This window comes from Octodon degus, unplaced genomic scaffold (assembly GCF_000260255.1).
Source record: "Octodon degus isolate 3935 unplaced genomic scaffold, OctDeg1.0 scaffold00105, whole genome shotgun sequence".
Classification (NCBI taxonomy): domain Eukaryota; kingdom Metazoa; phylum Chordata; class Mammalia; order Rodentia; family Octodontidae; genus Octodon; species Octodon degus.
In genome coordinates, this window is record NW_004524681.1 from 5834811 (window position 1) to 5848043 (window position 13233).

Below are 13233 nucleotides of genomic sequence, written 5' to 3' on the forward strand. Positions count from 1 at the left end.
GTAACAGAATAAAGCCACCAATGTCATCTATGTAGTAGGACTCACCTGGGCTACTTTAACCAAACTTACTGATAAAGCTGACCCACAAGAGAATTCAAAAGCCCTTAACCTGTTCCTGATGTAATACTGGGGCCCTGCAGAAACGCTTCCACCTGAAGTCATTACTCCTCATGATTTCTTAGTGGGCTGTGACAGGCGTGTTGTCATTTTGGTGATGAGAACGGTCATTCTAAGCTTCTAAGTTACTGGAGAGCCACAGCTTATTCAGGTCGGCTGTCCTCTGGGAGTGTCACCGGCCTTCTGCTGTGCTACCAGAAGTAACTCTTCTTGGTTGTGGGCAGTACAATGAGCTGTGTGTGTGCACATATCCGGGAACCAGTGACTGCGGGCCGAAACACTTGGTTGTCTGTGCTGTCCAGGCAACGCTTGATGGCACTGGTTGTTGGCACTGATCTTGAGAGGCAGGAAGCAGCTGGCAGACACAGAGCCGCCCCGCCCCAGCGATGCCGCCTCGGCCCTAGTGCTGCTGCTCCAGTGGAACCGAGCAGCTCCTGGCCGTCCTGTGCCCAGAGCCATGGCTCCTACCGCCTGCTTCTCCCTCTTTTTTTTTTTTTTCTCCCTCTTTCCTGCCTTGTTGATGTGCTTATGGGGACCCTTTGTGTCTTGTTCTACTAGAGGGAGTTGTAAAGCCGTTTTATTTACATTCCATATTATTTGGCTTACTCAGTGGGATTTTTTGTTCCATCAAAAAATTCAAGAACCAAATGGTTGCGTGTTAATATATTTTTTCTTATGCCTGTCTGTAGCCATTTCTACTCTGTTCCTGGATCGTGTCTTGTGGGTTCCCCCTACTGTACAGGTCTTTTTCAAGGACGGTCACATTTCCTTTCCCCCCCTTTTTTTTTGCATTTGAACACACCATAATTCATAAGCTAAAGACGTAGCTGCCAAGCTATTTTGGGCCTTTGACCTTCCCAGATTGTGCTTTTGTGAGTAGATTTTAAATTTGGTTCTTGGGTTAAGACAGGCCCTGCTTTGCAGATCCCCGTGAAGGCATTGTTTCAGCGCGCACTGCTTACCAGAGCAGGCTCTTCGCAGCGGTGTGCATGCCCTCTAGCTGCTCCAGAGGAAGGCGACTGGTGGACTGGTGGCCGCTCTGGCCGCTGCTCTTCTCTGGGGAGAAGACTCTCTTGTGGTTTGTAATCTGAGAACACTTGCCTTCGTGAGCACCAGGGATTACAGGGCCTAAGACCACAGTCTGTTTAGTTAATTGAAGTTGCAAATCCTAACAGGGTTTACCTGTCTCTGTCTTGCTTTCCTTCTTCCCTGAAAATAAGGGTACTGTGAAACGTTTTGCTGAGGAAGCTCTTTGATTTAAAGGCAGCTTTTGTCCTTTCTAGGAAAGAAACAGAGTAAAGGAAGAGAAGTTATGCATTTATTTATTGGTATATGTTTTGAATACATTATGATTATGTTAGTTTTGGGGAATATATATATATATATATATATATTCATATAATCTTGATTGTATAGAACAAAGGTTTCTTTCCAGGGTCAGGAGTTTTGGGACTATTTCAGAAGCAGCTTTAACAGTGGCAGATTCTTTTTTGGGGGGAAGGCATTTCTTAAATTATTGAATTTAGCTGGTAGACCACAGTATCCCCCTGTGGTACTTGCTGCCCAAAAAATCTGTTGCATTTGAAATTTATTTATTTATTTATTGCATTTTAGGGAAGGGTCTACAGGGTGTTCAGGGTCTCACTACTAGATCGGACTCATAGTGATCCGCCTGTTTACAGCCTCCCAAGAGCTGGGATTACAGGCATGGTCCACCACGCCCAGTCTCAATTGCCATCTCAGTGTAGCCCAGCCCAGGAGTGGGGCCAGCACGGAGGGCCGGGGATAGAACCCCCAGCCCCTGCGCCTGCTTGCAGGTGCTTAATCCACTGAGCTATTTGGCTGGCCCTTTGAAATTTATGAGTGGGGTTAAATCTTGTCACTCATAAGGATTATCTTTTTTATTTTTTGTCCTTAAATCCATGTATGGAAGTTAGTGTTTATTTAATGAAGAAAATTAATATTTTCTAAAATTCTCTATTTGGTAACACACGTGGGCCAGCATGGCAGTTTTGTGTTTTGTGGTGTGAGACGTAATAACCAGGAGCAAAACTTGTTCGTGGGCAGGGATGGGGAGGATGCAGTTCGCCCCCAGGTTCTGGGTAGGGTGGAACTCCCTCCTGAGTGGCCTTCCCTGGGCGGGAGGCGTTTGTCCTCCTTTAGCTTCTCTCTGGCCTGAAGGTAGAGAAGTGAGGAATAGGTAAGACCCAGCCAGGCCAGAGACCTCGATGGAGACGTCTTCTGCAGGTGAACTAAGCTATTAAAAATTTTAATATATTCGTTCAACATCAGACTCAAGTGCCACAGGGATGGAATTTGCTAGTTGAGCAGCTGCGGACCCAGAAGCATTCTGCTAACAACTTGTGCATAAACTAACTTTCTAACATGGAAGCCAATTTTATTAGTTTTGTGATAGCACAAAGCTGCAGTAAGTGCTTCAGTGTTGGGTGGGCTTTCCTGTCAGTGTGAGGGGGAAATGTCCTGTTCAGCTGGCCCTGTCACGTGTCCCCGGGATTATAAGGCTACATGCGTGAACCTCACCGAGGCTTTAGAAGGAAATATTCTTTCTGTGCAGGACTCCTTCCAGTAAGTATAAAGGTTCACTTTGCTGTCGTTTTCCTTGTGTTGTGTGTTGTGTGTGTGTGTCGTGTGGTGTGGTTTTCCTTAATGCAGAGCTGCACGAGTAGAACGGGCTGGGCTGTTGGCAGGACGCCACTGGTGTGTGCTTTTTTTCCTAGTGCATTTTGTGTATGTAAAATTGTTCTGCTATCTGAAGTAAGCAGTGTACTTATATCTTCATGTGTTGTTTCATTTTTAGTGGAGGGTGTGTGTGTGTATACGCGTGCGCGAGTGCTGATTTTGGTATTTTGGGTCAACTCCGATATGGCTAATTCTCAAAAGTACTTTTTGATTGTCCTGCATGACCAGGTAGCAATAAATCAAGATCTCAGTTGTTCACGTTAGTGTCAAGCATAAAGGTGAAAATCACTTTTCAGTTGAAAGCATATCTTTCTTTTGTTTCATTTTGAAAACCAGATGGACTAAGCAAATCTGTTTTTTGTAATCCAGGAGTCACAGCAGTGTGCAGGGCGGTGAGAGGACGCGTGCTCCCCTCCGAGGCGCGTGCCGTGCCCACCCTGGCTCCCGCTTCAGCACCACACGGGCAGCAGTTTGGGGCGTTCTACCTAGGACTTTCTTACGACATATTTATTTATTTATTTATTATTTATTTATTTGCGGAACCGGGGATTCAACTGAGGTCCTTCCGCTTGCCAGGGAAGCACTTATTCCACTGAGCCATCTCCCCGAACCTTAGGGCATGTTTATTTTTTACCATATGTGTTATTTAAGAAAGTTTTAAAAATGTTGTAGACCCAGAGTGTAGATGTTTACTGTGCCAATATTCCAGTTTGTTAAGTGCCAGGGAAAGTAGAAAATAAGAACAAAAGCCCTCACTTGCCGCAGAAGAAGGGCACCCCTTTCCCCTGGGTTCACGGCATATGTTATGTCTTTGAATTTCACTCACTCTGTAATTTGATGGGACTGATTTATAGACTCTGGAGGGACTTAGTCAGCTTGGGAATTAAACTGGTGCTTGGTTTCTTCTCCTTTTTGTTTCAGCGCTGGGGCCATGGCGCAGGCCTTGCGTCAGTGAGCGCCCATCGCTGAGCTCGCCCACCCCCGCCTGGTAGTGAGAGGACCCCTGAGAAGTGGTCCCCTTAAGTGTTGTCTGCAGCATAGTATTTGAATCCTCTGAATGTTACATTTTTGGGACCATGTATTGGGACTTGAAGAAGGTCCCAATGATTGCTGATGCTGAAATTCAGCATCCTCTTTTATCACATGTACGTGAATCTTGAATTTATTAGCACTTAGAGGTAGGATGCTAAAAAGATGCTTTTTCTGGAATACAGTTGCGAGCGCAGTGGAGTTGCTCCCTAGGTTTTCGCATCTGCTTTTGAGAGAGTGCTGTGTAGCAAGCGGAGGCTCCCGGCGTCCTGGGACTCAAAGGTTGTATTGGGGCAGAGTATTGTGTGTCTTCTCATCTCTGCAGTTAGGTGACTGTCTACTAATTAGGGATTCCCCAAGGGTTTACTGTCACATATGGGAGCTTAAGGGCGTCCAGGCCACCTGCTGTGCCGTTCTCCGCACCTGGCAGAGTGCATCTGGCCACCCAGGTCCCCGAGGTCGGATTACTGCTAATACAGGACCCCAAGACTCCAGTGTGCCCATGACAGCGGAACACAGTGACCGCACCACTGTGCTCACTTGTTGTGTTTCCATAAGGAAGTTTTTCAGTTCTCTTGTAATAGGTATATTTAAGCCCAAGGTCTTGGTAGAAGATAAAACCCTGTAACATAAATCCGGATATTGTATGTTCCCCTTTCCTTGAGGGGAGGGATGGGCATGATCCTTGTGGAATTTAAGAACTTGGTGAGGGAGGTGTGGAAGCGTCCGTGGCCCCCAGGACCTTGCGCCGTGGGGTGCTGACGCCTCTCCTGCCTCAGTTGCAGCAGCTGCTCACAGACCTTCCTCACGACATGCTGGACGATGACCTCTCCTCCCCCGAGCTCCAGGACTCAGACTGCAGCGAGCATGGCCTGGAGGGACAGTAAGGACCTGGGTCGCGCACCCTTGCAGTTTGCATTTTCTAAGGCTTTTTCTTTTAATCCTTTGCAGCTCATAATCATGTACATGATCATGCAATTGCATTCTGATTCTTAAATTTTGGGGTGAAGGCTGCAGGGAAGGACAACATGGTAGAACATAGACATTAGACTCTTCGGGTTCTTCTTTGCGTTCTCTGTCTAAATAAATGGTAAATGTCAAATCTAAACTACCGATGCTTTTGTTTTCCTTTCTCAGTCCGCATCCTTCCGAGCGACTGGAGCTGACCTGGGATAAGCGTCAGGTGCTGCCCCGATCTTCGAGTGCAGATGTGAGTCTCTGGTATGGCCAGGAAAAGTGCTGGTTTTGCCCTTGTTTAATACACCGTAATGAAATTCCGGCTTATGTTGGACAGGCTTGTGGCAACGGCTGGGGAGAAAGTCAAAGTAAAACTGAAGACCGACATCCGGGCTTCCCTCCCGAAGAGGGTAGGGACGCAGGCGGAAGTGGCTATAGTCCTCCAGGCAGAGGCGAACAGACCGACTTGTACCTCCCGCCCGAGCACCGCAGGCCATACGCCAGTGGCCAGCAGCAGGAGCCTGGTAACCAGCCGGCCAGTGTCGTTAGATTTTCAGATCCTCCACGGAACCATTTTCAGGTATTGTTAAGAACTTGACTTTTAAAAAAATTGGGGCATGTGTGTGTGTATATGTGTGTATCCATTTGCATGACAGAAATGCTTAAGAAACATATGGCAGTGCAGTGGTAAGATGGATTAGTTTTACTGCACAACTTTCTAAAAACGCACTTACTCATGCTGAGTTAGTCATGCCCTTTTCTGTTCATGACTGAATGCAATTTTGACTTCAAGTCAGAAGTTTAAAATAGAAGTTTTGGAAGCAGCTATTTGAGCACTTAGAAGTGAAGTCTGTCAGAGAGCTGTCTGCATTTTCTGCTGCTTCCGGCTTCTGCCGGGTCCCCGTGCTCAGTGAGAGGCGCTGTGCAGGCATCTTGATAGAGTCTTTGAAGCAGTGATTTGAGGTTGGCCCCGGTCTTCAGTTCCTTCAGTTTTGTTTCTGCTCATAACACACGTTAGGTCAGGCCCCTGAGCGTTGACTCCTGCCTTGTACAGTGCGGTAGACAAGATGAATGTGAAAGGAAAAACACCTTGCTCTTGCTGTGTGAGGGGTTGACAGCTGCCTCTTAGAGCGGTTTGGTGAGAGCAGATGTCACCTTTTGCTGGTTGCTCTCCTGGGTCATTTAGTGACGGTGACTTTTTGGGTCCAATCAAGGTGGTGACTTTCTCTTGATTCTATCTCTGGAGAATGCGCTACAAGTAATTGAATATAACATCTGAGGCATTGTATCAGATATTATTATTGAGAGGACTCATCCTTATGTTCCCAAGACGTTGGCAGCCTCGGTGTCATTGTGATTGAATCTTTTCATACCATCTCTGGAATTCCTTTTCTCCCATTGGATTTCTTGAACTTGACTTGTGGGACTGGCTCCATGGTGTGCGCAAACATACAACGAAGGAAGAATAGCCAGTGTTAAATAACAATGCTATTTTGAGCAAAAAATGTCTGTAAAAACTTGTAACTGTACCACAGTTAGCTTGTATAGCATAAAATTAAGGTACCTGAGTGTAATAATTTTGGAAGGGAAGGCCGAATTCTAATTGTCGTTTTCACTTCTCATTTCACAACAGCAATTTGGTTCAACACAAGGTCCCAGTGGTCAAGCTTTGGAGCCATATAAAGTGACATATAAACCGTACCAAGCTCCTGTCAAGGACAGTAGCTCGCCAGCCCAGGAGGTAGCGGGATGCGACACATTTGAAGGCCTGCAGCAACAATTTTTAGGAGCCCATGAAAGTGGGTATCGTATATTCATTTTATTATGATGGGAAAATTTTGAACGCCGAGTGGGTATTTATATGCATGTGAAAGAATTATTTTTTAAATAAGATAGTAGAATCATAATTGGTGTTTCAAAGAGCCCTTATTTTTAGAGGCCCATACATATACTGATATACCTATCAATAGCCTGAGAAGAGGCCTAAAATTTACTTAAAATATGTTCTTGGAGTAAATAAATGTTGGCGTCAGTACTGAGGCAGACCTGGCCAGGGCTTCCTGGTTGTTGATGTGGGAGATACGTTCATGGGATTTACCATGTTCTTATATATGTGATATTTCCATCATGAAAATAAGTTAAAATTTTTCTAGCTGCTGTATGTATCTTAGTCATTTAGCTTGTGAAGCGTTTTCAAAGTTTTTGTACTTTTTTTTTACTGAAGTTCACTGTGCAAACAAGTAGTTTTCTCATTCTCAAATTCTTCATTTTTTAGAAATGAAATTTAATAAATCAGCCAATTTTGTCTTCCCTTTTCTGGATTTTACAGTTCAGTATAATAGTGAACCAACTTATATCAATTACTTTACATTCAGAATCAGACCTAGGTATGTCCCAGATGTTCTGTTTGTTTATTTAGTACAAGGTCTCAGTATGCAGCTCAGACTCGCAGTGATCCTCCTGTCTCAGCCTCTGCAGTGCTGGGATTGCAGGCGTGCCCCACCACCCCTGGTTTTGGTGGTCGGCATGGTGGGCCACGATTCTGGGGCCGGCACAACATGCGGTACTGGGTACTGAACCTGGGTCCTTGTGCTTGCCAGGCAGGTGCTTAGACCGCCAAGCTATCTCCCCAGTCCTGTCCCAGTTGTTCTCATTTTGATTTTTGGCAGAGTGTATATAAAGGACAGTAAGAAAAGTGCTTGTTTCTACTAGAGAATTTTGAATGAAGTGTTTTGGTATTAAAAAAAAATGAGAACTTGTACAGTGCTTACCCAGCATTAGTGTGTTTATGCATCTAGTTTTTATTGTTATGTAGCCTGCCTTATTAAATAATTCCCAACCATTGCACATGAAGAGCATCATGATTCTAGATGTTAAGAGTATGACTGCGAGTGTGAGTGTGAGAGAGAGAGAGTGTGTGTGTGTGTGTGTGTGTGTGTATGTATGTATGTATGTATGTGTATTTCTTTTTTTCTTTTTTTAGTGGAACTGGGGATTGAACTCAGGCTCTTGCCCTTGCCAGGCAAGTGCTTATTCTACTGAGCCATCTCCCCAGCCCCTATTTGTTTAATTAATAGGGGAAATGTGAAGCCAGATACGCTGGGTCACCTAGGCTATGGCAAAGAGACTCTGACTTCTCTGCCACGAGTTCGTGGAATGTTTCTCTGAAGACTTGGCAGCAAATACCGGGGGCCTGTCTGGAAGTGGCCAGCATACAGGGTGTCACTGGCTGTAGGCTGAGTCAGTGTCACAGCTGGGCCTGCCTCCTCTGTTCCTCTGCACTGAGTTGTGGTTCTGTTGCTTAGTCCTGCTCGCCTTCCTGAGCAGTCTGCATTTGATCAAGTTGATTTTTTTTTTTAAAGTTGGTTACATAATTGCCTAAGTTGACATTGGGAAGTCAATAAAATAATTTAGTGGTAGAGCCAAGTGTGGTGACTATAGCTAATTAGTGAGAGCCTTTTTAAAAAAGAGTTTGAATTAGAAAGGTGGAACTTGGAGACCGTTTACTTTTGGGCTACCCCTACTGGAAGGCCTGAGGGGAATTTGACCTATGACAGAGTTGTCATCTTCAGGTTTTTTTAACCATATGTTCATTCAAAAGAAAACCAGATCATTTTGTTAGCAGGTAGCGAAAACTTCTAGGTACATCTGTCTGCAAGCTTGCAGGACTGTTGGCCTAGCAGGAAATGAAGAGTATATATCATTGTGTAGCTGAAGTACCAATCACTATGACCTTATTGTTTCTGAAGTCCTCCAAATCTTCTGTTACTCTATTTGCTAGTTAATACAACAGTTGTGTGCTGACACACGTTAAGTACAACGTATTTCCCACCCTGGATGAAGATAAAATGTTTTGAGAAGGGTATCTTGAGATTTTCTTTAAAAATGACGTTATGGAAGCTGATGTGGCTTTCTTGTTTTTAATTTTATGAGAGTGTATTACCCTCTTCTGTTATAGTTGTCATGTACCGATTTTTAGAGGTTTTTTTTTTTTTTTTTGGCAGAACCAGGAATTGAACTCAGATTCTTGCATTTGCCAGTCAGGCGCTTATCCTACTGAGCCATCTCCCCGACCCGATTTTTAATTGACTACACTGTTCATGTAGTTTCAGGCTGACAGTAAAACTGGTGACTGTCACATGTTTGTGGCAGTGACCCATTGCAGGTTCATCTTCTGCACTGTTATAGTCTACACTACAGAGCAATATAAATAAATGTATGTAACTATATTAGGCAAGTTTCCTGTCGCTGATATAAGATACCTGATGTGGCAATGTGAGAGAGGAGAGGTCTGGTTTGGTTCACAGTTATGGGGACCTCAGTGTGTGGTTGGCTGCTCCAGAGGGGAACACCTCATGGAGGAGGGTCTGGGGAGCAGGGCTGCTCAGCTCATGGCCGCCGTGAAGCAGAGCAGGGGACAGCACCTGGGGGGGGGGGCAGGCACAGGACCCCAGGTCCCTTAGCACCATCCACCCCAACACACCCAGAGCGAGCTTTACTTGCCCCTGGGGGTTTTAAGACAGTCAAGTCCACGGCCCAACTGTCACAATAAATGCAACAAATCTTTCACAATGTACTTTTCTTCTGTATTTAGTACAGGATCTACAGGGTCTTACCACATAGATTGGACTCGTAGTGATTCTCCTGTTTTCAGCCTCCTAAGTGCTGGGGTTACAGGCTTGCGCCACCATGCCCAGTCTCAAATCACCATCACAGTGCACCCTGGGAGCGGGGCTGGCACGGCATGCTGGGGATCAAACCCCGGCCTCTGCACTTTAGTCCACTGAGTTATCAGGCTGGCCCTACAAAGTACTTTTTCTTAGTACATGATGTACTCTGATATGTTTTTATTTTATCTTCATTTTTTGAAATCTGCTACAGTCCACAAAACCAAATTCATGACCATGTAAGAAGTTGTACCTGCAATTTGAGAAATGGTCCTAAGGGACCACATGTTTATATTGTGATCTGTTTTGATCTGATCAGTGATCTTTCATTCTAAAGCAGATTGTGCAGAGAATGTGCAGATTGTCCAACTTCGGGTTCTTAACAAGGCAAAAGAGAGACAACTGGGTAACTTAGCTGAAAAGTTAAGTGACAGTGAGCGTCAGATTCGGTATCTGAACCACCAGCTTCTGATGATCAAAGGTAAGATGGTAAGGGCTGGGCATGTGACTCATGAGCTGTGGCGGGGCTAGGTGTCTTGTGTCTGCTAACCTCATTTTGCATTTTTAGGTTTTTATCTTTGTGTGTTTTCATTTCTATTAACCTCCCTTGGTCTGGTCAGAGGCTCCTGCCCGGACCGTCCGAGTTCTTGGCTTGCTTCCCTCTAGAATCCACATTTTGTAGTCCCAGGCTTCTTTCCTCCTTCCCTTCCGTTTTGCCACCTTTCTCCTCTCTCAGCTGTAGAATCCCTGACCACTCTTTATCTGCGCTGAGAACAACCTGCCCCCGCTGGCTGCAGGCTCCCGTGTGCTACCTGGGGGCAGGACTCCCTTCTCACCGAGCCTTCGAGCAGCGTGGTCTGGGCCTGCAGGTGAGCCCGGCAGGAGGCTGGAACAGAAGAGTGACAGGTGTGCCTCAGCATGCCGCAGGGGAGGAGCTACACCGTGCCTCACAGCCGCCCTCTTCCTGCTCTAATTTTGGCTAGTGTCTGACTTGGATTTGTTGAATAACTTTGTGACAGAATTCCAGCTCATTTCAAATTAAGTGGATAGTGGCCAGCTCTTTTTCTGTGATGCTCACAAAATTGATTTTGAGAGAGCTTGTGAGCTGTTAGAACAAAGTTGTGGGAAGAGTTTAAGATTGAATAAAGAGTTGATGGCGAGTACCTTTAGGAAGCGATGGGTCCTCAGGTACAGCCTTTGATTAGCAAGGTTTTGCTCCACCTATGTAGCTTCTCAGTTAAAGTGCTAAATTATGAGGCAATCGTTTGGCCCCAAGGGGCATACAGTAAAGATTTTCAAGGCAGTGCTGCTGGTTCTCTAAACTATTTTTCGAGTCATTCAAGTATTTTTTAAATCTTTTTTTTTTTCTTATTTTCTCTAATCAACTAAAGTTCACTTGTGTGAAAATAATTTAATTCACTAACACTTGAGGGGCTGGGGAGATGGCTCAGTGGAATAAGTGCTTCCCTGGCAAGTGCAAGGGCCTGAGTTCAATCCCTGATTCCACCACAAAAAAATCAATCAATCAATCAATAACACTTGATACAGTTCTGACCAGGATTCTACAGCCCCTGTATAGCAAGCTATTGTTTATAAAATGTTTTAAATGTCCTAGATGAGAAGGATGGCTTGGCCGTCAGCCTTCAAGAATCACAGAAGCTCTTTCAGGATGGGAAAGAAAGGGAGATACAGCTTGAAGCACAAATCAAAGCACTGGAGACCCAAATACAAGCATTAAAAGTCAATGAAGAAAAGGTAAATATTTTAAGGTTCTGTATGGTAAAAAGTAAAGTGAAAATGTTATGTGCTGAGAAACGCCCAGAAGAGTAGGATTGTTTAGAGGTTTCAGGTTCCTCGACCTCAAGCTCGCTTCTCTTGCTGCAGAGGAGGGCGGACCTCTTTGGACGTCCTGAGGCCTCTGCTCCTGTCTTCCTGTCCCCGTCAGCCGCTGCCTTGAGTGCTACTCCTGTCTTTTCGTCTCCTCACGGTCTCACCTGCTGTTGTCAGCTCTTAGTCTCTAGTCCTTTGTGCCTCCCACAGATTCTCCCTGGCCACCGGTCTGTGCTTCCCTTGCGTAGGGCCTTCCAGTGACCCTGCTGCACGTGTGCGGCCGTGCAGGGTCGTGGCGGCCAGCGGACCTTGAAGACTCCCTTTCTCCCCGCACTCCGCAGGATGTAGCTTTTGGCTGCTCGCGTCTCCCCGGAACGCCCGTGCCACAGCTCACTGCCACGCTGTTAACCAGCCTCTGCTCACAGGTTTTCTTTTCTCAAGTCTCCGCTTTTTCCTCTAATCTGATGTGGATCACTTTTAAATTTTTGGAAATTGATGCATTTATTAGATTCAAATGTGAAGTTGCCTTTGTAAAAGGCTATAATGCTAAATAATCTTACATAAGTTAGAAATTGCATCTGTTTAAAAAATAGACTAGCATAAACTAAAGGTAGCAGAATCACCAAGTGTGTGTTTACTGTTGTGGCTGCGACAGATGACTACAGAGTTGATGCTTTGAAGCAGTTCCGGTGGATCTCAGTTCTGGCGGCCAGCAGCTGACAGGGATCTTTCTGACTGGTCAAAAACCTAGAGGCCAGCAGGGCGGCAGTGCTTACTGGGTCTCCGGGAAGAGTTTCTTTTCTTGAGAAACAAATAGCAATGGGACAGTTTCAAAACTAATTAAAGAACAGTTTCACTAAGTAATATATTGTACATTGTTATCTTCGTAGTGGTTATCCATAGCACAAGAAGCAGACAGGATATCCTGTCCAAACACTGTCAGTACACATCTTTCTTCTCATTGAATTAAGCAAAAGTAGCTGTATATACAAATACAGCTACTTAACTATACCTAACTATTCTGTATATGCAATTACAAGATGGTCCTTCCTTTGTATCCCTTTTTTTTTGTTTAGTCCTGACAGAGATGGGTATCCCATTGGCATCTAAGTACTATAGGTGTGTGAATTCAGCAAAACAATCCAACACAGTCTAGCAGCCCACAATAGTAGTGGGTCATCTGCAGAAGTTGTTGACTTGAGCCTTTCGTAGCTCAGCATATTAATATGACTTTACTACCAACAAAGTGAAAAGATAACCCACAGATTTGGAAAAAATCTTAACAAGCACGCAAAGGTCTGCTCTCTAGAATTTATAAAGAACTAAAAAATAGGAAGAGTCCATTTTCTTGCATTGTCCATTTCTCTTGTGTTTGCTTGGTTCTGACGTTTCTACCTCGGTTGTCCTCACTTGTAGCCCTTTGTGGTCATATGGGCCTGCCTGAGTAATGCAGGATTATCTGTGGCTCTCTGTCTCTCAGCCTGTGGCTCTGTCTGTCTTGCGCTCTGTGGTACTGGGGATTAAACCTAGGGCCTTTGCACTGAGTTATATCTCCAGCCCTTTAAAAAAAGAAAAGTTATTTTGTGGACTGGCCAAATAGCTCAATGGATTAAAGCCCCTGCAAGCAGGTGCACGGGGCCGGGGTTTGATCCTCAAGCCTGTCTTGCCAGCCCCACCCCTGAGGCTTGCTGAGACGGCAATTGAGGGTGGGGGTGGTGGCGTGTGCCTGTAATCCCATGTGCTCTTGGAAGGCTATAAACAGGTGGATCACTACGAGTCCAGTCTAGTAGTGAGACCCGGAACACCCTGTATGTAGATCCTTCCCAGAAATACCAAAAAAAAAAAAAAAAAAAAAAGGATATGATGATAAATACATTTATCAGTGCTGTTGGCACCATCCATCAGGAAGGCAGATGGATAAAGATGTCACAGA

General features: G+C 45.1%; 1 protein-coding gene across 4 annotated transcripts in view; it reads left to right on the forward strand.

The window, feature by feature from the left end:
* Cep152 (centrosomal protein 152) overlaps positions 1 to 13233 on the forward strand; it is a 90206-nt gene that overhangs the window by 4737 nt on the left and 72236 nt on the right. For 2 of the 4 annotated variants that reach the window (XM_023724040.1, XM_023724041.1), the window contains exons 4-9: positions 4626 to 4729; positions 4984 to 5056; positions 5141 to 5383; positions 6437 to 6602; positions 9811 to 9951; positions 11086 to 11225. In XM_023724040.1, coding sequence (XP_023579808.1) covers positions 4626 to 4729; positions 4984 to 5056; positions 5141 to 5383; positions 6437 to 6602; positions 9811 to 9951; positions 11086 to 11225 — 867 coding nt within the window. Of the gene's footprint in view, positions 1 to 4625; positions 4730 to 4983; positions 5384 to 6436; positions 6603 to 9810; positions 9952 to 11085; positions 11226 to 13233 lie in introns of all 4 variants that reach the window. The other 2 variants (XM_023724039.1, XM_023724038.1) reach the window with 1 other exon arrangement.